General features: G+C 30.9%; 2 protein-coding genes and 1 long non-coding RNA gene across 4 annotated transcripts in view; 2 read left to right on the top strand and 1 right to left on the bottom strand.

Annotated features, from left to right (window-relative positions):
• LOC139486481 (uncharacterized) overlaps positions 1-22,347 on the top strand; it is a 67,548-nt gene extending 45,201 nt beyond the window's left edge. The window contains exons 2-6 of the mRNA XM_071271373.1: positions 16,448-16,539; positions 17,400-17,569; positions 17,891-18,051; positions 19,826-19,992; positions 21,829-22,347. Coding sequence (XP_071127474.1) covers positions 16,473-16,539; positions 17,400-17,569; positions 17,891-18,051; positions 19,826-19,992; positions 21,829-21,893 — 630 coding nt within the window. The 5' untranslated portion in view covers positions 16,448-16,472 and the 3' untranslated portion in view covers positions 21,894-22,347. The remainder of the gene's footprint in view (positions 1-16,447; positions 16,540-17,399; positions 17,570-17,890; positions 18,052-19,825; positions 19,993-21,828) is intronic.
• LOC139486474 (uncharacterized) lies at positions 269-10,361 on the bottom strand. Of its 2 annotated transcripts, XM_071271360.1 has the most exons (9): positions 10,242-10,361; positions 9,107-9,303; positions 8,131-8,310; positions 7,095-7,139; positions 5,747-5,838; positions 4,718-4,887; positions 4,236-4,396; positions 2,397-2,563; positions 269-561 (listed from the first exon to the last, which is right to left on the bottom strand). In XM_071271360.1, exons 5-9 carry the CDS (start codon positions 5,811-5,813, stop codon positions 509-511), a joined length of 618 nt encoding a protein of 205 aa, XP_071127461.1. In that variant the 5' UTR covers positions 5,814-5,838; positions 7,095-7,139; positions 8,131-8,310; positions 9,107-9,303; positions 10,242-10,361; the 3' UTR covers positions 269-508. The 2 variants fall into 2 exon arrangements, with proteins under 2 accessions (XP_071127461.1, XP_071127460.1); XM_071271359.1 differs by lacking the exons at positions 7,095-7,139; positions 8,131-8,310; positions 9,107-9,303; positions 10,242-10,361 and adding an exon at positions 6,366-6,598.
• On the top strand, positions 11,904-16,438 carry LOC139486490 (uncharacterized). Its single transcript, XR_011655588.1, has 4 exons — positions 11,904-12,040; positions 12,979-13,175; positions 13,974-14,153; positions 15,137-16,438. It is a non-coding gene; the product is annotated as an uncharacterized lncRNA (long non-coding RNA).
• Positions 22,348-23,457: the final 1,110 nt, after the last annotated feature.

Below are 23,457 nucleotides of genomic sequence, written 5' to 3' on the forward strand. Positions count from 1 at the left end.
GGCAGGAAGTGGGGGGGGGGGGGGGGTCTGGCAAGATGACAGGGGGTCATGACCCTTTAATTCCACGTTTGAATTTACTGTGTATTTTTTATGTGAGCTATCGTTTTTGTTCTAATGGCAATGACTTGTTCTGTTTTAATTGGTTAAGATTTTGCATTATCCACTCGGATATTATGTTTTTTTGTATTTTTTGGAACCAAACAAAATGAAGTTGCATGGGCTTGATCACATACGTTCCATTTGAATACATTGAAACTAAACTCACATAGTGTATAGAAAGTTTTTAATTGGAAACTTGATTACACTATCATAATTCAGGTAAAATCAGATTTATCTTAAGAGAATCCAGATCTGTACTTTAACCGGTATATAAAAATATGTTTACAATAAAAACTAATTGAATTACTGGTATTTAAAGAAGAAAAGCATAAAATTCCATATATGATGTGATGTAAGATCTGTTGCCAAACTCTTTTAAAGCAAAACGTTGATCTTATTAACCAACTCTCTATAATTCTGCTAGGACAGAAATAACCATCATATCCGCTGGTTGTGCCATGTCTACAAAAACAAACGTATGTTAAATCAAAATAACTGCAGCATGAATCTTTAAAAATTGTTTTTGTTTTTTTCTAAATTATCTCGCTAATTTCTTTAACCTAGTATCCAATAACATTACCATTTAAGATTAATTTAAAAAAAAGAACAATACGATGTACCTACAAAACAACACGTGACTCCGATAGCTTTGGGGAGTGTTTTTTTTTTACAACTCCTTGGTTGATACTGATGGTGGAAGTTTTGTCCGCTTTAAAATCGCCATGCCAGAAGCCAGGAATTTGGAGTTTACCATTTTTCATTGAAATGTTCATTTTCTGTAAATTAACTGTTTATAAAGTTTAACATAATTCAAAATATAGCAAATACAGTCTGGGATCGATTGCCTTTGTCGTATTTGGAAACACTTTTCGTTGTCTTTGGTTTAAATGCAATTCAACTATGAGCTTGACTTTGCCTTCAAATTATATTCATTCTGTTGCACCTGTAGATTAATGTGTAGACGAACCGTGCGTCTTGAGTAAAACATGTCCGCCATATATCTTTGATGAGTTTTTACACTGATTATAAAATATTAATAGCAAACATTATTTCACGGATACTTTGTACATTTAGACATTTCTAATTAGTGCTTTAAAAAAAAAATGAAAAAGAAGGCGTTTATTTTTAAGCCTTTCCCACAATTTGTTCCTGCTGGACAAAAAGCAACCAATTATCATTCAATAAATCTCCTAATTGACCCTATATCTTCCTGTTCATATATCAGTAAGATAAAGATTATTTTGAATATTTATAGATTATCGTTGATCATCTCAACGAGATTGATTTTCTCGCTTGAGCCGGGACGGCGAAAACGAGAAAGGCCATCGAGTTGAGATGACCAATGATAATCTGTTTATCGCTATTTTACCTATGACAACGTTGTAAATTTCATGTAAATTTTGTTAGCAACGCCACATGCCAGCTTAGTTTCTAGCGATAATTATCCATCTCAAGCCAGTAGCATGATATGAAAAATTATCACAAAATAAGATCAAAGGAAAAATGCACAAAATAGCGATAATATTTCCTTTATCATATCAGTTCAGACTTTTAAAAATCCGGATGAGGGTTACTGCGATCTTTATAACCTAAATAAATTAACAATAATCGGGTAATTCGTCCCATTTATCATCGTTTTGACTAGTTAACGTTACCTTTACTAATAAAGGCAGAAGCATCAGACCACCAAATGAATTCAATGAGAGTGCAATTTAGTAAAGGTTAGATATATGACTTATTCCTTCAAACAAAGATTGCATTTTCACTAAAAGTATGTCTATTTTTCAAGACCTATGATCTTTTGAATAAAAAACCACCCTTAACGTTAGAGATCATAATATAAAGTTTATATCCCCAATCGTAAATATTAACTTATACAAAGTGAATAGTTATCAAAGGTACCATGATTATAATTTAGTACGTCAGATGCGCGTTTCGTCTACATAAGACTCGTCAGTGACGCTCATATCAAAATATTTATCAAACCAAACAAGTACGAAGTTCAAGAGCATTGAGAATCCAAAATTTAAAATTCCAAAAAGTTGTGCCAAATACGGTTAAGATAATCTATTCCTGGGATAAGAAAATCCTTAGTTTTTCGAAAAAATTAAAGTTTTGTAAACAGGAAATTTATAAAAATGCCACAAAATTGATATTCATGTCAACACCGAAGTGCTGACTACTTGGCTGGTGATACCCTCGGGGACGAAACGTCCACCAGCAGTGGCATCGACCTGAACAATGTTTTCAAACAGTGTTTTAATGTGAAGATTATAAATGACTCAATTAGAACTTACTACGTGTCCAGTTTCTATCTGTGAAGTTCTTTGTATAAAGGAACATCGGAATCGAGCCAATGCGTTCATATGGACAGCCTCTAATTTGATCAAGGACATACATCCACCCTTGATCTTTAGCACATCCTCCGTAGTTTTGATTTACATAGAATTTTCGTTGATGATCTCTGAAAAAAATGTATTTGTTGGACAAACATTTAAACGGATTTGATGAATTAATATAAGACAACAATCAAATGTAATACTGCATGTACTGTATCACGACAATGTCCTTCAAAAAGATTTTTATCATTTGACCTTTTCTAATACATGTCTATTTTATTTGTAACTTTTTTTGATTGTGTAGTTTATTTTATTAAATTTTATAATGTGGTTTTAGGCAGAAAACAGTTCACTGAAATACGTCGCTTACACACAGTTTGACTTTCGAAGCTAACAATGGGATGGATTGTAAAAACAAAATATACAATGACGTTCATTCACACGATATTGGAAATCATTCTGTGACCTACGGATATCCATTTTCACTGACATGTTATTATAAAAACTTATAACTAAAATACCGAACTCCAAGGTAAATTAAACAGATAATTCCATTGAAAAAGGTCAAAATCAAACGTTATCGACTAATGAAAGGAAAGAAAAACAACTGTAATATTACCGACTTGGTACAGACATTTTACCATGTTTACGACGAAAATAGTGGGTAAAACCTTGCTTTATAGCTAGATGAACCTTCCATTTTGTGGAAGTTGTTTATACATCTGTTATATCGACAAAATTGGGTGCGCAAAACAAACAGACTAAATTAATGTGACAACAGTCAAAACTGTGTTAACATATATACTTCACGGACAAAATGCTTACGACCAATAGAAAAGAAACATAATAGCACGAATACAGTTAACTGGAAAACTAAAGTAAATTAAAAATTCAGCACCTAGAATCTATAACTAAAACCATATTGTATTATTTGAGTAGCTGACACTAGCAATTCATTCATAAGGTAGTGGTAATTTCCAAGGAATTTGTGAGATAAACGACGACACGTTTTTTGTCAAAATCCTGGCTCATTAATTTTGAAAGTATTAAGTGTACCACAACTAATTTTTCCAGATCATAAAGAACATACAAGAAAGTAGTACATCATAATAAAAACAAACTAATTACTACGCATGCATGTTAGTTTAAAAAAAACACATGTATGCATATGTTGGTAAAGTGTGTATTAAATGAAACCTAATGACGTGTTGTCATTATTGGTAACTTTTTTTCATGGTTGAAATGACAAAAAAAATGCATGAATTTAAAAAAAAAGAAGGGTACATTATTGCCTATTTCACATATCTCAAGTAATTGTTTTGTACTACAAAGGTTCTAGTGAAGAGTACGGAAAAATAATGGGGTGTTCTACCGACATCATGTAAATTGTGAATCTTTGTGGGCCAATGAGCACATCTAACGAGCAAACAATGTTCACAATGTGTTAATCGGCTGATAATTTACGATATTTATAGGAAATCCGATAATCTGTTTATCGTTCTTTTCTGGTTTTTTTTTTTTATTCCTCTTTTAGACCATTTTACACTTGATAATGTCCCTTCTTACTTTGTGCCGTCGCCAAAAAAAGAATTACGGAGCGCATTTGTCAGGTGCAATGTACAATGTACAATGCAACCTAATCTAGTGCTTTAACATTGAATGACTGTTACTTAATTTGAAGTAAAAACAAAAAAGCTATAAATGCTTGACGATGAAATCAACACTGAAAGCAATTGGACAAAGTTGTGTGCCTCCATTAAATAAAACATAATAACTATATATTTAGCAAACATTTACCCAGCAATCGAAAAGTAGTTAAATGTACTGCATGATCCTAAATCATTAAAACTACTCTGCGCAAGGTTTGATTTGCTAAACCAGTTCATTTTATCTGTATTCCTACCATTAAAAGTCATCCATGCAACAACTTGGTTGTTTTTGAAAAATTCAACTTTCACCTGTGAATTATAGAAATCATACTTCTTTAACATACTAAACATGCACACTTAATTTTTAATCTGTCTTTAAACAAGACGGACATACGACACCTTCAGGTGCAAAATCAGTTTTGGCAGGCTCTAAAGTTCATAATGATATTTCTCTGAAAATATGCATGAAAACGAAATGTGTTGACTTATCTTGTTTTGTTGTGAACTTAAAATGAACGTATGCATGTTAATATATTGATATAATGAATAAAATAAAATGATGTCTTAAAAAATTAAGTTCGGAACGAATTGTTAGGGTTCTGACATTAACCATTATAAGTTGCGACATACCATTCGTATATTTGCATTATTCCAGCCATCCACAACACTGTTTCTGAGATGACGCTGAGAACCGACTGTTCTAAAAGACGTGGGAAGAGGGTTGCATTCTGACTGACTTCGCCATGCGTCATACACAGACTTCCCATTTCCTTCAAACGCAACGAATACAGGAAACCAAACTGTAAACAATCATCACAGTTGTATCATAAATTTTTTAAATATTTGTAAAAGAAAAGTACTCTTTGTAAGTGTTATTCTTTTTGGTGGCCTTTTGATAGTGTAATCTGGAATTTAATACATAAAATGACGCATTTCATAGATTCATTATACAAAAAAATAATAATATAAACATGCAATAATATGACAAAGGAAGCAAATAAATACATGTAATTATAGTTGATATTTATATGATGAATTCATAATCTTTCAATCAGTTTAATTGAGGTCTGAATCTGGCATGTGAGTAACCTATTATATGATTATAGTCCATTGTTAATTTATGTATCATTATCATTTTGTTTATTTTCTTTTGTTACCTACTTTGGCATCGGACTCGGGCTGCTTTTGAACTGAGTTTGAATATGCGTATTATTGTGTGTTTGTTTTTTCTACATTGGCTAGAGTTATTGGGGGGAGGAGTTAAGATCTCATAAAACATGTTAAACCCCGCCGCATTTTGGCGCCTGTCTCAGGTCAGGAGCCTCTGGCCTTTGTTTGTCTTGTCCTGTATGATTTTTAATTTTAGTTTCTTGTGTATATTTTGGAGTTTAGTAAGATGACCATAATCACTTAACTAGTATACATTTTTGTCTAGTTACAAACTGAAGCACGCCTCCAGGTACGGGAGTTTCTCGCTGCATTGAAGACATTTTGGTGGCCTTCGATTGTTGTCTGCTCTATGGTGGAGTTGTTGTCTCTTGAACACATTGCCCATTTCCAATCACTATTTTGTAGTTATCAAATTCAAAAAAGGATTGAAATTTAATGAGAATTTTACCGTACATATATTTCTTTGTCATGATTATTAAATGTTCTTACCTTCGTTTGAGCTGACAGTTTGCACCAATATGCATACAACAACTAAGATTAGGAACAGTTTGGTCATTTCACTTATTGTTGTCTCCGTTTATCTACAATAAACAAAAAATCTTTACTGATATTCATTTTTGTTTCCGTTTTTCTTCAACCAAAAACAGTCATTAGTGTAAATTTTGTTGTTGTTACGTTTGTCTTAAACCGAAATAGATAAAGTTACTGTTTCTTTTTAATTTTTTATCTTCATTTCTCTTAAACATAAACACAATCGTTAGTATTATTTTTAATTTGCTGTCTCCGTTTCTATATTGTTTTTTTATTATTATTATTAACCTTGATTGTACAAAATCCCCCAAAATATCGTTATTTATTGTATTTGACTTAATTGTTGTCTACAAACAAAATAAAAAGTTTTACTCAATTTACTTCGTCTTAATATATTTCAATTTTCTTTCATTTTTTACACATTAAAACTATTTAATTAGCGTTTAGTTTTATTCTTTTTTTGCCGAAATCGATCCTTATAAATATCATTGACCAATTTAAGAGCCATTTTTCTTTCAGACATTTATTTTTTTATATGCAAAGACACTATTTTAGTATAATATTATTCATTACATACCCTATAAGAGATACCAATTACAATCACTTATACACAAGGTACTTGTTTCAATGCCTGGACTATGACTGACAATACATCTGTCAGCAGCTTTTTTAATATAGTTTCATTCTCCATCTACGCATGTTAACTTGTTTTTTCCCTAATTAACGGGGCATCCTTCCGCGTCTTCCTTGTTAGGAAATAACAATTTAGATGTGACCATGGACATGATGACAATAATGTAGTGAAAGGTTAAGTGAATATTTGACCGATTAATTTATCTATATTTGATTTAAATGAAATTTTGAAATTTGCTATGAATATGTTAATACATTTTCCGAATTGTTGCTTCTTAATCAGTCATTTACTTATATTAGTCTGTAAAAAAAAAATTCCAGCAAAAACAATATGTTAGCTTAATATGTGAAGATTATTTTTAAGATCAATTGTGCGTGATCCGTGAAAGTGAAATTTAAGTCCTGGTATATACAGAAATATGTTATTAATATCTATATTGTATTGCGTATAAAAATCGATATTTTTTATAGTTGTTTACAGAACAAAAAACATAGTAGCATTAAGAGCAAACAAATACGTTATATTTTAGGTAACTACTTTATGTCCAAACAAATAATATAGAACTTTAACAGATTTGTCTTTCCTTTGTTATTGTCAACTCACATATCAGTCATTACTATAAGCCTCTCTTAAACTCGACTTACTCATAATATCAGTAATAAATAGATTTACCTCCTACTTCAAATGTTTTCTTGAGAAAAACCAACGTCTTAACATCTGAAAAACAAATAAATGTTTTGTCTTATACATTTTAATTTAAAAAAAAATCTTTTTATAATTAAGTACTCATATTAATCTTAAATGATAGAGTTAAATTGGAAATGAGAAGAAACTATCCTGTCTAGTTTTTTTATTCTGTTAACTTTGCATAATTCGTATAACAAAGTGCAGCTTCTTATATTTTAATAGTTTGAAACGGTAAACATCAGTAATGTTTACCTACAGTTTAAGGCTTGTCTATTCTAATATAGGATTGAATGCTTCTTAAGTTTTTTTTTTTTTTTCTAAAGAGATATTGTTCTTTTTAAGACAGGTCATTGGTTTCCTTTTGAAAATTTCGATGAGTTGCTAGCTTGTTTACTTACACTGTTTTTACTTGTTTTTCATTTTGAAATTATGTATCATTTCAACTGTTTATGTCTACCTTACGGTTAAAGACGAAAACATTATTCTATGATCATTGATGATGTCTATGTTCCGGACCATTTGAGTATTTGGATCATACGCGTATGGTCCAGTTAAGTGATACGTTTAACAGTTTTTGTGTTAGACATAGCTATTGAAGTAAGTAAATAACTAAATGAATAATCTGTATTTAAAGAGTATAATCCCATTTCAAATTGATAAAACTTTCTGGAAATCGTTTTTTTTCTCTCACGAGAACATATATTATTGGGTTACAAAGAAGTAAGAGTATAATATTTTGCTGATATGGTTCAAACACATGAGTTGTTCTTTGTTTCTCTTTGTATCGGATTTAAAAGAATTCACATATAAGTTATACTAATATTTGACGATATCAGAAAACAAAACAAAATGTACGGTTTCCATATTAACGGGTGGACATAATCATGGCATGTGCTTAGTATGAACATAACAATTAAACAAGGAAGTTGATGTCACACTAACAATTAATAAATTAGCAAATACAGAATACTATTTGAATGACCAACGTAAAATCGTTACTATGTTATATCTTAGAACTAACCAAAACAATATGCCGAAGAACAACTCGGCATTGGTTTCAAATAATAAACATAATAACATCCACAATCTTTAATTCTTATATCGATTGAGTCTTCACAACAATGGCCAGTATAGCGCGCCTAACAAGCTGTTCTATTTACAATATTGCCTTTGTCTGGATACAAAGATCCTATAACATCAGCTAAAAGAAAAAAAACAAATACATGTATGTATACAAATTGTTTAGTTATTATACAAACTTATTGACATGAATAGAATAAAGTTTTTATTACCATTCAAATGCAACATAAAGGTAATATGTTTGTGGTCATTTATTTATTCAATTAGGTTATCAATTTATTTACGACTTTTTCATGACTTGAAACATTTAAATCTTGACCAATGATAAATAACTTTTGTTTTCCACTAGATGTCCTTTGACTGTTTGAGCTATGGTGAGGTTCATCCCCGAGGGTATCAGCACTTCGGTGTTGACATAAATATCAATTACATTGTCATTGTTATAAATTTCCTGTTACAAAACTTTGAAATTTTCGAAAAACTAAGGAATAGATGATGTTAGCCGTATTTGGCACAACTGTTTTTAATTTTGGGCCCTCAATGCTCTTTAACTTTGTACTTGCTTGGCTTTATTCTTATTTTGATCTTAGCGTTACTGATGAGTAGACGAAACTCGCGTCTGGCGTAATACATTATAATCCCAGTACCTTTGATAACTATTATCAAGCAATCTCCTTCAATCAGTAATGCACAAAACAATATTTGTCAAACGACTGACTTCTTTTTAATATAATACTACGATTTCATTAGACTAAATTGATCATAAATATTAGTATGCATTGTCATAATCTTTATGTCGACAAAACTAAAAACCTTATGAATAATGTCATAATCTTTTTGTCGACAAAACTAAAAACCTTATGAATAATGTTCAGAAAAAAAACATGCTAAAGTCTATATATAGCTATCTCACGTACATGATAATAGCCAATAGGGATTTGCCGTTCCACAACGAAATCCACCCAACGGACAAATGGTTGACATTAATTCTCCAGCACCGGATATAACCCTGTACCATTGTTCTTATAGACTGGTATCACATAGCAATTCCTTGTAATTCCATGGGCTACTGATCGTCGCCAGTCGTCGATTAGGTTCTTTGTAAAGCACGGATCTACATTTTATATAAAAGGCATTTTTTTAAGCATCTGAAGTATATATTATATCATATGATCAATACATTGATAAAGGTCCTTTGGTCTGTTTTGGTAATTATCGATATGCAAAATCAATTGTACAAAAAGGTCTGCATTTTTCATTTCACAAATCAAAATTACTTTTTTTTCAAATCTCAACACAACTTCTGATTTTTTATTAGATCGATGTATAAGTGAATATAATCATCAGCAATCAATAAGAAGCTGGAACTGACGGCGAAATGTACAGTATGGGATTAAAACTCTTAAACATGTTACAGTGCTGTTAAATGTAGTAATAAGCTGTGATGCCAACACTGATCAAAGTTTATGCAAATATTTTGCTATCGAATCAAGCTGATTTGACATCTAATAAGTTGTGTTTGAAGCAAGTAAATATGTTATTGGTGTTTGAATGCATATGATATAGAGACTATAAGGAGCCGTGTCACCTACCTGGCATTATGCATTAAACTAATAATATGAGAGTATTATTTTTGGATCCAAAGGTGAATTTTAAAAAGAGTAATCCATGAAATCTGTCGACATTTTAGATGATTGTGGATAAAACCTGGTTTGATATCTCGCTCAACCTCTTACTTGACTTGTATGACAGTCGCATAACATTCCATGAAATTGACAACGATGTGTGTACTATAAATAAACAGACATAACATGTAAAAATGACAAAATAGGGGTACAACAGTCAACATTGTTTTATAATCTTAAGCACTATACAAACAAACAAATATATAACAAAGAAACACAGAGGCATAAAGGCAAAGCAAAATAATAACGAAAATCTCCCATGAATTCGACAGCATAGGACACTACAAAATACGCGTCACAAGCCTTTTTTTATTTAGATGTTATAAGGATTACAATAATAATCAGATTTTAGTATTGAAACACTTACCTTCCAATTTTGTTTATGTTATGAAGACATGGAAGAAGAGCATAACAAATATATAATTCATCTTGAGATTATCTACAACTTCCTTAAACTTTTTTATCATATTTTATTAATTTAATTTTTCCTTGTTCGCAAACCAAGGTTTAACAAAAGAATATGTGTATCTTCATTCTAATTGGAGTGTATAGTGTAAACTTCCTGGTCAAATAATTAATTATCAAAATTAAATGAACCGTAAAGGTCGGTATATCTTATATATATTTAATACCTGTACCCAACGAATGTTGCCAAGGACGTCTTATACACGGCATCAACCTAAGTGAATGATTAAAAAGGAAAATAAGAAAATAAGAAAGTCCGAAACAAATTTAAAACGGAAAATCTTTTAACAGATGGCACAATATAAATCTCAAGAACATTTAACGTGTGGAAAACAACTATCACATTCCTGACTGTATGTCCTTATGTAAAAGAATGGTGAATATTAATTTATATATAGCTAAAACTTTCACTTGCATGCATACAATTGCATTATATTGACAACAATGTGTGTTCAAAACAAAGAGACACAACAGTTAAAAACATAAATTAAATGGGAGTGTAGCAGTCAACATTGTGGAATAATCTTAATAACAATGAAAATGAATAACCGTATCAACAACGAAAAAACAATTTTAAAATGTAAATCGTCTAGATTATTGTACTGAGATGACGGCTCCTTTAGAATGTTTTGAAGTTTTATTTCCGTTTTTGTGCAATTTTCTTGGTTCATGTGTTTGCCTATTTTATTTCAGTATCTATAGGTTGCACTTTGTAAATACAGCTGTTTCTCAAAAACGCCTTTTTTGGGAAGATCTTGAATATTCATAGAAAATTAATTTTGTTTGCATACCCAGTTATGCTCTCTGTGTTCCATCTCACAGAAACATAACTTGAGAATGTTACCAAATAAATAAAAATATGTCTATATTGTTTACATTGAAATCTGTGGTAACCTTTCATTCGAGGTAGGGGTAGTTAAGAAAATTAGTGTTAGTTTAAACTCTGAATTCAGGGCATATAAAGGTTGAAAATATGACGTACAGCCCTATATTTTGACCTTTGAAAAAAATTGTGGTGCATATGAACTTCTAATTCTAGGATAATTTTTTTTTCAAAACTTCATAGTAAAAGTGGTACAGTTTTAGACGTTAAAAGCATACATTCAGCTATTCCAAATATGGTCTTGTTTGAACACTTCTAGTATATATATTAGGTAAATCATGTCAGATATATGGTTACAGATGTTACTGTTATGACGAGAATTCTAAATTGACCATTCAAGGCAGAAAGTGTGTTCTTTAATTGACAAATAGGCATACAGTAAGATCTGGACTGGAGACAGAGGCTGGATTGGATACTTTATATAATCTTGAATGTTGAAATGATTGTCTGCTAAACATTACATTTATAGTATTCTGATATGCTTTCAATATGTTATCAAAACAGTTTTAAACAGGTTCTAGGCATTTTTTATCAGGAAATATGCAAATAGGGTAAGCTGGCAATTGTTAAAGTTTTGTTTCCAAATTCTTTAAAAAAATTGAAACAATTAATTATTTGACCAGGAAGTTTACACTATACACTCCAATTAGAATGAAGATACACATATTCTTTTGTTAAACATTGGTTTGCGAACAAGGAAAAATTAAATTAATAAAATATGATAAAAAAGTTTAAGGAAGTTGTAGATAATCTCAAGATGAATTATATATTTGTTATGCTCTTCTTCCATGTCTTCATAACATAAACAAAATTGGAAGGTAAGTGTTTCAATACTAAAATCTGATTATTATTGTAATCCTTATAACATCTAAATAAAAAAAGGCTTGTGACGCGTATTTTGTAGTGTCCTATGCTGTCGAATTCATGGGAGATTTTCGTTATTATTTTGCTTTGCCTTTATGCCTCTGTGTTTCTTTGTTATATATTTGTTTGTGTGTATAGTGCTTAAGATTATAAAACAATTTTGACTGTTGTACCCCTATTTTGTCATTTTTACAGGTTATGTCTGTTTATATATAGTACACACATCGTTGTCAATTTCATGGAATGTTATGCGACTGTCATACAAGTCAAGTAAGAGGTTGAGCGAGATATCAAACCAGGTTTTATCCACAATCAGCTAAAATGTCGACAGATTTCATGGATTACTCTTTTTAAAATTCATCCTTGGATCCAAAAATAATACTCTCATATTATTAGTTTAATGCATAATGCCAGGTAGGTGACACGGCTCCTTATAGTTTCTATATCATATGCATTCAAACACCAATAACATATTTACTTGCTTCAAACACAACTTATTAGATATCAAATCAGCTTGATTCGATAGCAAAATAATTGCATAAACTTTGATCAGTATTGGCATCACAGCTTATTACTACATTTAACAGCACTTTAACATGTTTAAGAGTTTTAATCCCATACTGTACATTTCGCCGTCAGTTCCAGCTTCTTATTGATTGTTGATGATTATATTCACTTATACATTGATCTAATAAAAAATCAGAAGTTGTGATGAGATTTGAAAAAAAAGTAATTTTGATTTGTGAAATGAAAAATGCAGACCTTTTTGTACAATTGATTTTGCATATCGATAATTACCAAAACAGACCAAAGGACCTTTATCAATGTATTGATCATATGATATAATATATACTTCAGATGCTTAAAAAAATGCCTTTTATATAAAATGTAGATCCGTGCTTTACAAAGAACCTAATCGACGACTGGCGACGATCAGTAGCCCATGGAATTACAAGGAATTGCTATGTGATACCAGTCTATAAGAACAATGGTACAGGGTTATATCCGGTGCTTGAGAATTAATGACAACCATTTGTCCGATGGGTGGATTTCGTTGTGGAACGGCAAATCCCTATTGGCTATCATCATGTACGTGAGATAGCTATATATAGACTTTAGCATGTTTTTTTTCTGAACATTATTCATAAGGTTTTTAGTTTTGTCGACAAAAAGATTATGACATTATTCATAAGGTTTTTAGTTTTGTCGACATAAAGATTATGACAATGCATACTAATATTTATGATCAATTTAGTCTAATGAAATCGTAGTATTATATTAAAAAGAAGTCAGTCGTTTGACAAATATTGTTTTGTGCATTACTGATTGAAGGAGATTGCTTGATAATAGTTATCAAAGGTACTGGGATTATAATGTATTACGCCAGACGCGAGTTTCGTCTACTCATCAGTAACGCTAAGATCAAAATAAGAATAAAGCCAAGCAAGTACAAAGTTAAAGAGCATTGAGGGCCCAAAATTAAAAAAAAGTTGTGCCAAATACGGCTAACATCATCTATTCCTTAGTTTTTCGAAAATTTCAAAGTTTTGTAACAGGAAATTTATAACAATGACAATGTAATTGATATTTATGTCAACACCGAAGTGCTGATACCCTCGGGGATGAACCTCACCATAGCTCAAACAGTCAAAGGACATCTAGTGGAAAACAAAAGTTATTTATCATTGGTCAAGATTTAAATGTTTCAAGTCATGAAAAAGTCGTAAATAAATTGATAACCTAATTGAATAAATAAATGACCACAAACATATTACCTTTATGTTGCATTTGAATGGTAATAAAAACTTTATTCTATTCATGTCAATAAGTTTGTATAATAACTAAACAATTTGTATACATACATGTATTTGGTTTTTTTTCTTTTAGCTGATGTTATAGGATCTTTGTATCCAGACTAAGGCAATATTGTAAATAGAACAGCTTGTAAGGCGCGCTATACTGGCCATTGTTGTGAAGACTCAATCGATATAAGAATTAAAGATTGTGGATGTTATTATGTTTATTATTTGAAACCAATGCCGAGTTGTTCTTCGGCATATTGTTTTGGTTAGTTCTTAGATATAACATAGTAACGATTTTACGTTGGTCATTCAAATAGTATTCTGTATTTGCTAATTTATTAATTGTTAGTGTGACATCAACTTCCTTGTTTAATTGTTATGTTCATACTAAGCACATGCCATGATTATGTCCACCCGTTAATATGGAAACCGTACATTTTGTTTTGTTTTCTGATATCGTCAAATATTAGTATAACTTATATGTGAATTCTTTTAAATCCAATACAAAGAGAAACAAAGAACAACTCATGTGTTTGAACCATATCAGCAAAATATTATACTCTTACTTCTTTGTAACCCAATAATATATGTTCTCGTGAGAGAAAAAAAAAAAACGATTTCCAGAAAGTTTTATCAATTTGAAATGGGATTATACTCTTTAAATACAGATTATTCATTTAGTTATTTACTTACTTCAATAGCTATGTCTAACACAAAAACTGTTAAACGTATCACTTAACTGGACCATACGCGTATGATCCAAATACTCAAATGGTCCGGAACATAGACATCATAGAATAATGTTTTCGTCTTTAACCGTAAGGTAAACATAAACAGTTGAAATGATACATAATTTCAAAATGAAAAACAAGTAAAAACAGTGTAAGTAAACAAGCTAGCAACTCATCGAAATTTTCAAAAGGAAACCAATGACCTGTCTTAAAAAGAACAATATCTCTTTAGAAAAGAAAAAAAACCCAAGAAGCATTCAATCCTATATTAGAATAGACAAGCCTTAAACTATAGGTAAACATTACTGATGTTTACCGTTTCAAACTATTAAAATATAAGAAGCTGCACTTTGTTATACGAATTATGCAAAGTTAACAGAATAAAAAAACTAGACAGGATAGTTTCTTCTCATTTCCAATTTAACTCTATCATTTAAGATTAAGATGAGTCCTTAATTATAAAAAGATTTTTTTCTAAATTAAAATGTATAAGACAAAACATTTATTTGTTTTTCAGATGTTAAGACGTTGGTTTTTCTCAAGAAAACATTTGAAGTAGGAGGTAAATCTATTTATTACTGATATTATGAGTAAGTCGAGTTTAAGAGAGGCTTATAGTAATGACTGATATGTGAGTTGACAATAACAAAGGAAAGACAAATCTGTTAAAGTTCCATATTATTTGTTTGGACATAAAGTAGTTACCTAAAATATAACGTTTTTGTTTGCTCTTAATGCTACTATGTTTTTTGTTCTGTAAACAACTATAAAAAATATCGTTTTTTTATACGCAATACAATATAGATATTAATAACATATTACTGTATATACCAGGACTTAAATTTCACTTTCACGGATCACGCACAATTGATCTTAAAAATAATCTTCACATATTAAGCTAACATATTGTTTTTGCTGGCATTTGTTTTTTTACAGACTAATATAAGTAAATGACTGATTAAGAAGCAACAATTCGGAAAAATGTATTAACATATTCATAGCAAATTTCAAAATTTCATTTAAATCAAATATAGATAAATTAATCGGTCAAATATTCACTTAACCTTTCACTACATTATTGTCATCATGTCCATGGTCACATCTAAATTGTTATTTCCTAACAAGGAAGACGCGGAAGGATGCCCCGTTAATTAGGGAAAAAACAAGTTAACATGCGTAGATGGAGAATGAAACTATATTAAAAAAAGCTGCTGACAGATGTATTGTCAGTCATAGTCCAGACATTGAAACCAGTACCTTGTGTATAAGTGATTGTAATTGGTATCTCTTATAGGATATGTAATGAATAATATTATACTAAAATAGTGTCTTTGCATATAAAAAAATAAATGTCTAAAAGAAAAATGGCTCTTAAATTGGTCAATGATATTTATAAGGATCGATTTCGGCAAAAAAAGAATTAAACTAAACGCTAATTAAATAGTTTTAATATGTAAAAAATAAAAGAAAATTGAAATATATTAAGACGAAGTAAATTGAGTAAAACTTTTTATTTTGTTTGTAGACAACAATTAAGTCAAATACAGTAAATAACGATATTTTGGGGGATTTTGTACAATCAAGGTCAATAATAATAATAAAAAAACAATATAGAAACGGAGACAGCAAATTAAAAATAACACTAACGATTGTGTTTATGTTTAAGACAAATGAAGATAGAAAATTAAAAAGAAACAGTAACTTAATCTATTTCGGTTTAAGACAAACGAAACAACAACAACAAAATTTACAGTAACGACTGTTTTTGGTTTAAGAAAAGCGGAGACAACAATTAAAAATAGCAGTAAAGATTTTTTGTTTATTGTAGATAAACGGAGACAACAATAAGTGAAATGACCAAACTGTTCCTTATCTTAGTGGTTGTATGCATAGTGGTGCAAACTGTCAGCTCAAACGAAGGTAATAACATTTAATAATCATGACAAAGAAATATATGTACGGTAAAATTCTCATTAACTTTCAATCCTTTTTTTGAATTTAATAACTACAAAATAGTGAATGGAAATGGGCAAAGTGTTAAAGAGACAACAACTCCACCATAGAGCAGACAACAATCGAAGGACACCAAAATGTCTTCAATGCAGCGAGAAACTCCCGTACCTGGAGGCGTGTTTCAGTTGGTAACTAGAAAATAATGTATACTAGTTAAGTGATAATGGTCATCTTACTAAACTCCAAATATACACAAGAAACTAAAATTAAAAATCATACAGGACAAGACAAACACAGGCCAAGAGCTTCTGACCTGAGACAGGCGCCAAAATGCGGCGGGGTTAAACATGTTTTATGAGATCTTAACTCCTCCCGCCAATAACTCTAGCCAATGTAGAAAAAACAAACACACAATAACACGCATATTCAAACTCAGTTCAAAAGAAGCCCGACGAAGCCCGAGTCCGATGCCAAAGTAGGTAACAAAAGAAAATAAACAAAATGATAATGATACATAAATTAACAATGGACTATAATAGGTTACTCACATGCCAGATTCAGACCTCAATTAAACTGATTGAAAGATTATGAATTCATCATATCAATATCAACTATAATTACATGTATTTATTTGCTTCCTTGTCATATTATTGCATGTTTATATTATTATTTTCTCGTATAATGAATTTATCAAATGCGTCATTTTATGTATTAAATTCCAGATTACACTATCAAAAGGCCACCCAAACAAATAACACTTACAAAGAGTACTTTTCTTTTACAAATATTTAAAAATTGTATGACACAACTGTGTTGATTGTTTACAGTTTGGTTTCCTGTATTCGTTGCGTTTGAAGGAAATGGTAAGTCTGTTTATGACGCATGGCGAAGTCAGTCAGAATGCAACCCTCTTCCCACGTCTTTTGGAACAGCTGGTTCTCAGCGTCATCTCAGAAACAGTGTTGTGGATAACTGGAATTATGCAAATACACGAATGGTATGTCGCAACTTATAATGGTTTATGTCAGAACTATAACAACTCGTTCCGAACTTAATTTTTTAAGACATCATTTTATTTTATTCATTATATCAATATATTAACATTCATACGTTCATTTTAAGTTCACAACAAAACAAGATAAGTCAACACATTTCGTTTTCATGCATATTTTCAGAGAAATATCATTCTAAACTTTAGAGCCTGCCAAAACTGATTTTGCACCTGAAGGTTTCGTATGTCCGTCTTGTTTAAAGACAGATTAAAAATTAAGTGTGCATGTTTAGCATGTTAAAGAAATATGATTTCTATAATTCACAGGTGAAAGTTGAATTTTTCAAAAACAACCAAGTTGTTGCATGGATGACTTTTAATGGTAGAAATACAGATAAGATGAACTGGTTCAGCAAATCAAACCTTGCGCAGAGTAGTTTTAATGATTTAGGATCATGCAGTACATTTAACTACTTTTCGATTGCTGGGTAAATGTTTGCTAAATATATAATTATTATGTTTTATTTAATGGAGGCACACAACTTTGTCCAATTGCTTTCAGTGTTGATTTCATCGTCAAGCATTCATAGCTCTTTTGTCTTTAGCTCAAATTAAGTAACAGTCATTCAATGTTAAAGCACTAGATTAGGTTGCATTGTACTGAAAAAAATCTTCATACTTTTAAGTTCATATAAGGGCTTATCGTCCTTTCTTTCGCCTATATCACCTGACAAATGCGCTCCGTAATTCTTGTTTGACGACGGCACAAAGTAAGAAGAGACATTATCAAGTGTAAAATGGTCTAAAAGAGGAATAAAAAAACCGGAAAAGAACGATAAACAGATTATCGGATTTCCTATAAATATCGTAAATTATCATCAGATTAACACATTGTGAACATTGTTTGCTCGTTCGATGTGCTCATTGGCCCACACAGATTCACAATTGACATGATGTCGGTAGAACACCCCATTATTTTTCCGTACTCTTCAATAGAACCTTTGTAGTACAAAACATTTACTTGAGATATGTGAAATAGGCAATAATGTACCCTTCTTTTTTTAAATTCATGCATTTGTTTTGTCATTTCAACCATGAAAAAAAGTTACCAACAATGACAACACGTCATTAGGTTTCATTTAATACACACTTTACCAACATATGCATACATGTGTTTTTTGAAACTAACACGCATGCGTAGTACTTAGTTTGTTTTAACTATGATGTACTACTTTCTTGTATGTTCTTTATTATCTGGAAAAATTAGTTGTGGTACACATTATACAGAAGCTATGATCAATCGTCCCGATTCCAAATTCAAAATGATAATCTTTCTTTACCTTAGCAGAAATACACTAACTACACCTCGTATGGAATAAACATTTGTCAACTCACATGATATTCAAGAACTTGGAGCTGCTACTTTCAAAATTAATGAGCCAGGATTTTGACAAAGAATGTGTCGTCGTTTATCTCACAAATTCCTTGGAAATTACCACGACCTTATGAATGAATTGCTAGTGTCTGCTACTCAAATAATACAATATGGTTTTAGTTATAGATTCTATGTTTCTTTTCTATTGGTCGTAATCATTTTGTCCGTGATATATATATGTTTACACAGTTTTGACTGTTGTCACATTAACTTAGTCTGTTTGTTTTGTCGATATAACAGATTTATAAACAACTTCCACAAAAGTGAAAGGTTTATCTAGTTATAAAGCAGGGTTATACCAACTTTTTTCGTCGGAAACATGATGAAATGTCTGTACCAAGTCGGGAGTATGACAGTTGTTTTTCATTACTTCCATTAGTCGATAACGTTTGATTTTGACCTTTTTCAATGGACTTATCTGTTTGGACTTACCTTGGAGTTCGGTATTTTTGTTATAAGTTTTTATAATAACATGTCAGTGAAAATGGATATCCTTATGTCATAGAATGGTTTCCAATACCGTGTGAATGAACGTCATTGTATATTTTGTTTTTATGATCCATCACATTGTAAGTTTCGATATTCAAACGGTGTGGAAGCGACGTATTTTAAGGAACTGCTTTCTGCATAAAACCACATTCTAGAATTGAAAAGAATAAACTACACAAACAAACGAAGTTACAAATAAAATAAACATGTATTAGAAAAGGTCAAATGATAAAAATCTTTTTTAAAGACATTGTCACGATACAGTATTACATTTGATTGTTGTCTTATGTTTATTTATCAAATACGTTTCAATTTTTACATCAAATACATTTTTCAAGAGCTAATCAACGAAAATTCTATGTAAATCAAAACTTCGGAGGATGTGCTAAAGATCAAGGGTGGATGTACGTCCTTGATAAAAATAGAGGCTGTCCATATGAACGCATTGGCTCGATTCCGATGTTCCTTTATACAAAGAACTTCACAGATAAAAACTGGACACGTAGTAAGTTCTAATTGAGTCATTTATAATCTTCTCATTAAAACACTGTTTGAAAACATTGTTCAGGTCGATGCCACTGCTGGTGGACGTTTCGTCCCCGAGGGTATCACCAGCCAAGTAGTCAGCACTTCGGTGTTGACATGAATATTAATTTTGTGGTCATTTTTATAAATTTCCTGTTTACAAAACTTTATTTTTTTCGAAAAACTAAAGATTTTCTTATCCCAGGAATAGATTATCTTAGCCGTATTTGGCACAACTTTTTGGAATTTTGGATTCTCAATGCTCTTCAACTTCGTACTTGTTTGGCTTGATAAATATTTTGATATAAGCGTCACTGATGAGTCTTATGTAGACGAAACGCGCGTCTGGCGTACTAAATTATAATCATGGTACCTTTGATAACCATTCACTTAGTATAAGTTAATATTTACGACTGGGGATATAAACTTTATATGATGATCTCTAACGTTAAGGGTGGTTTTTTATTCAAAAGATCATAGGTCTAGAAAAATAGACATATTTTTAGTGAAAATGCAATCTTTAATTGAAGGAATAAGTCATAAATCTAACCTTTACTAAATTGCGCTCTCATTGAAATCATTTGGTGGTCTGATGTTTCTGCCTGTATTAGTAAAGGTAACGTTAACTAGTCAAAACGATGATAAATGTGACGAATTACCCGATTATTGTTAATTTTTCTAGGTTATAAAGGCCGCAGTAACCCTCATCCGGATTTTTAAAAGTCTGAACTGATATGATATAGGAAATTGTATCGCTATTAAGTGCATTTTTCTTTTGATCTTATTTTGTGATAATTTTTCATATCATGCTACTCGCTTGAGATGGATAATTATCGCTAGAAACTAAGCAGGCACGTGGAGTTGCTAACAAAATTGACATGAAATTGACAACGTTGTCATAGGTAAGATAGCGATAAACAGATTATCATTGGTCCATTGGTCATCTCAACTCGATTGCCTTTCTCGTTTTCGGCGTCCCGGCTCAAGCGAGAAAATCAATCTCGTTGAGATGATCAACGATAATCTATAAATATTCAAAATAATCTTTATCTTACTGATATATGAACATGAAGATAGTGGGTCAATTAGGAGATTTATTGATTGATAATTGATTGCTTTACGTCCACCAAGAACAAATTGTGGGAAAGGCTTAGAAATAAACGCCTTATTTTTAATTTTTTTTAAAGCACTTATTAGAAATGTCTAATTTACAAAGTATCCGTGAAATGATGTTTGCTATTAATATTTTACAATCAGTGTAAAAACTCATCAAAGATATATGGCGGACATGTTTTACTCAAGACGCACGGTTCGTCTACACAGTAATCTGCAGGTACAACAGAATGAATATAATTGGAAGGCAAAGTCAAGCTCATAGTTGAATTGCATTTAAACCAAAAATAACGAAAAGTGTTTCCAAATACGACAAAGGCAATCGATCCCAGAATGTACTTGCTATATTTTGAATTATGTTAAACTTTATAATTAACAGTTAATTTACAGAAAATGAACATTTCAATGATAAGTTGTAAACTCCAAATTCCTGGCTTCTCGCATGACGATTTTAAAGCGGACAAAACTTCCACCATCAGTATCAACCAAGGAGTTGTAAAAAAAAAACACTCCCCAAAGCTATCGGAGTACACTTGCTGTTTTATAGGTACATCGTATCGGTTTTTTTTTATTAATCTTAAATGGTAATGTTATTGGATACTAGGATAAAGAAATTAGCGAGATCATTTAGAAAAAAAACAAAAACAATTTTTGAAGATTCATGCTGCAGTTATTTTAATTTAACATACGTTTGTTTTTGTAGACATGGCACAACCAGCGGATATGATGGTTATTTCTGTCCTAGCAGAATTATCGAGAGTTGGTTAATAAGATCAGCGTTTTGCTTTGAAAGAGTATGACAACTGATCTGACATCACACAATATATAGAACATTATGCTTTTCTTCTATTAGATTTCAGTAATTCAATTAGTGTTCATTATACATATCATTTTATATATCGGTTAAAGTGCAGATCTGGATCCTCTTAAGATAAATCTGATTTTACCTGAATTATGATAGTGTTAAATAAGATATCAGTAATTAAATTTTGTTTTTGTAAACATATTTTTATATACAAGTTAATTTACACATCTGGATCCTTTTAAGATAAATATGATTTTACCTGAATTATGATAGTATTGAATTATTTCCAATTAAAAAATTTCTATCTACTATGTGAGTTAAGTTTAAATGCATTTAAATGTACCGTATGTGATCAAGCCCATGCAATTTCATTTTGTCTGGTTCCAAAAAATACAAAAAAGTATGAAATCAAGGTGGATGATACAAACACTTAAAAAATGAAAAACATAACAAATCCTTGGCATTAGTAAAAAAAAAACGATAGCTCACATAAAAAATACACAGAAAATATATAAGGTTTTATAGGTTTCATAATCGGTAAAAATGTGAAAAGAACTAAATGGCAGGTTGTCTGCATATTGATATTATAAAAGATACAATATGATCAATTTGTGTCGAGTGAGCGCATCGAACGATTTAAAAAAAAAAGTAGTCTTCATATGTGCCCAGCTGCATTATTTTACAGTATCAATATGAAGTCAATCATATTACTGAATTATTGATTTGTATTAGTAAATTTTGATTAATAAAATAAGTATTTCTTTTTTTCAACTGCAAACCGAAAGATAACAGGATAAGTTTGTGTCAAACTTATTAACGCCTGTGCTTTCCTTATAACGTCGATAATATGTTTGGGCCAAAGGAGTAGGTCCGGTAATGACCGATTTTGGCCTCAAATTTCAGGTTCATCTGTCGAAAGATTTTGACAACTTTTTAAACACTTAAATGTCTATTTCATTTAATTCAATTAGTTGATGTGAAATATTTTAACTGATTTAATCATTAAAAACGCTCCGATTCAAGCTGAAATATGAAAAATCTATCAAATATGCAAAAAAACGTCACTTTTCAGATGGTTTATGTCAAAAATGAAAGTGGCCTCATCCGTGTTCATCCTCAACCTTTATATATGTTATGTATTATCATCAAATACAACTTACATTTCAATCTTAAGGATGAACACGAATGCGGACACTTCCGTTTTACACGGAAACCGTCTAAAATTTCACTAAAATGCTAGAATTGTGAAGATTTCAGTAAATTAGCATGACTTAATGGTGCTAGTACCTGATATATGTGCATTGTATTGTCAAAAACAGTCCATTTTTATGAAGCAGAAGCATTCTACTGTCCAATAAATAACTAAAGGTTTACATTTTAACAATTTTGTAAAACTGCTATATTTTGGGGTCAAAAAGGGGTCTTACCGGACCTACTCCTTTACGTAGGCCGTGTCAACATACTTAACGCCACAAAGCCATTTTATTCAGAGCTCAGTAGTGTGATACGGACATTGGACGATCGATC

Source organism: Mytilus edulis, chromosome 8 (genome assembly GCF_963676685.1).
Source record: "Mytilus edulis chromosome 8, xbMytEdul2.2, whole genome shotgun sequence".
Taxonomy (NCBI): Eukaryota; Metazoa; Mollusca; class Bivalvia; order Mytilida; family Mytilidae; genus Mytilus; species Mytilus edulis.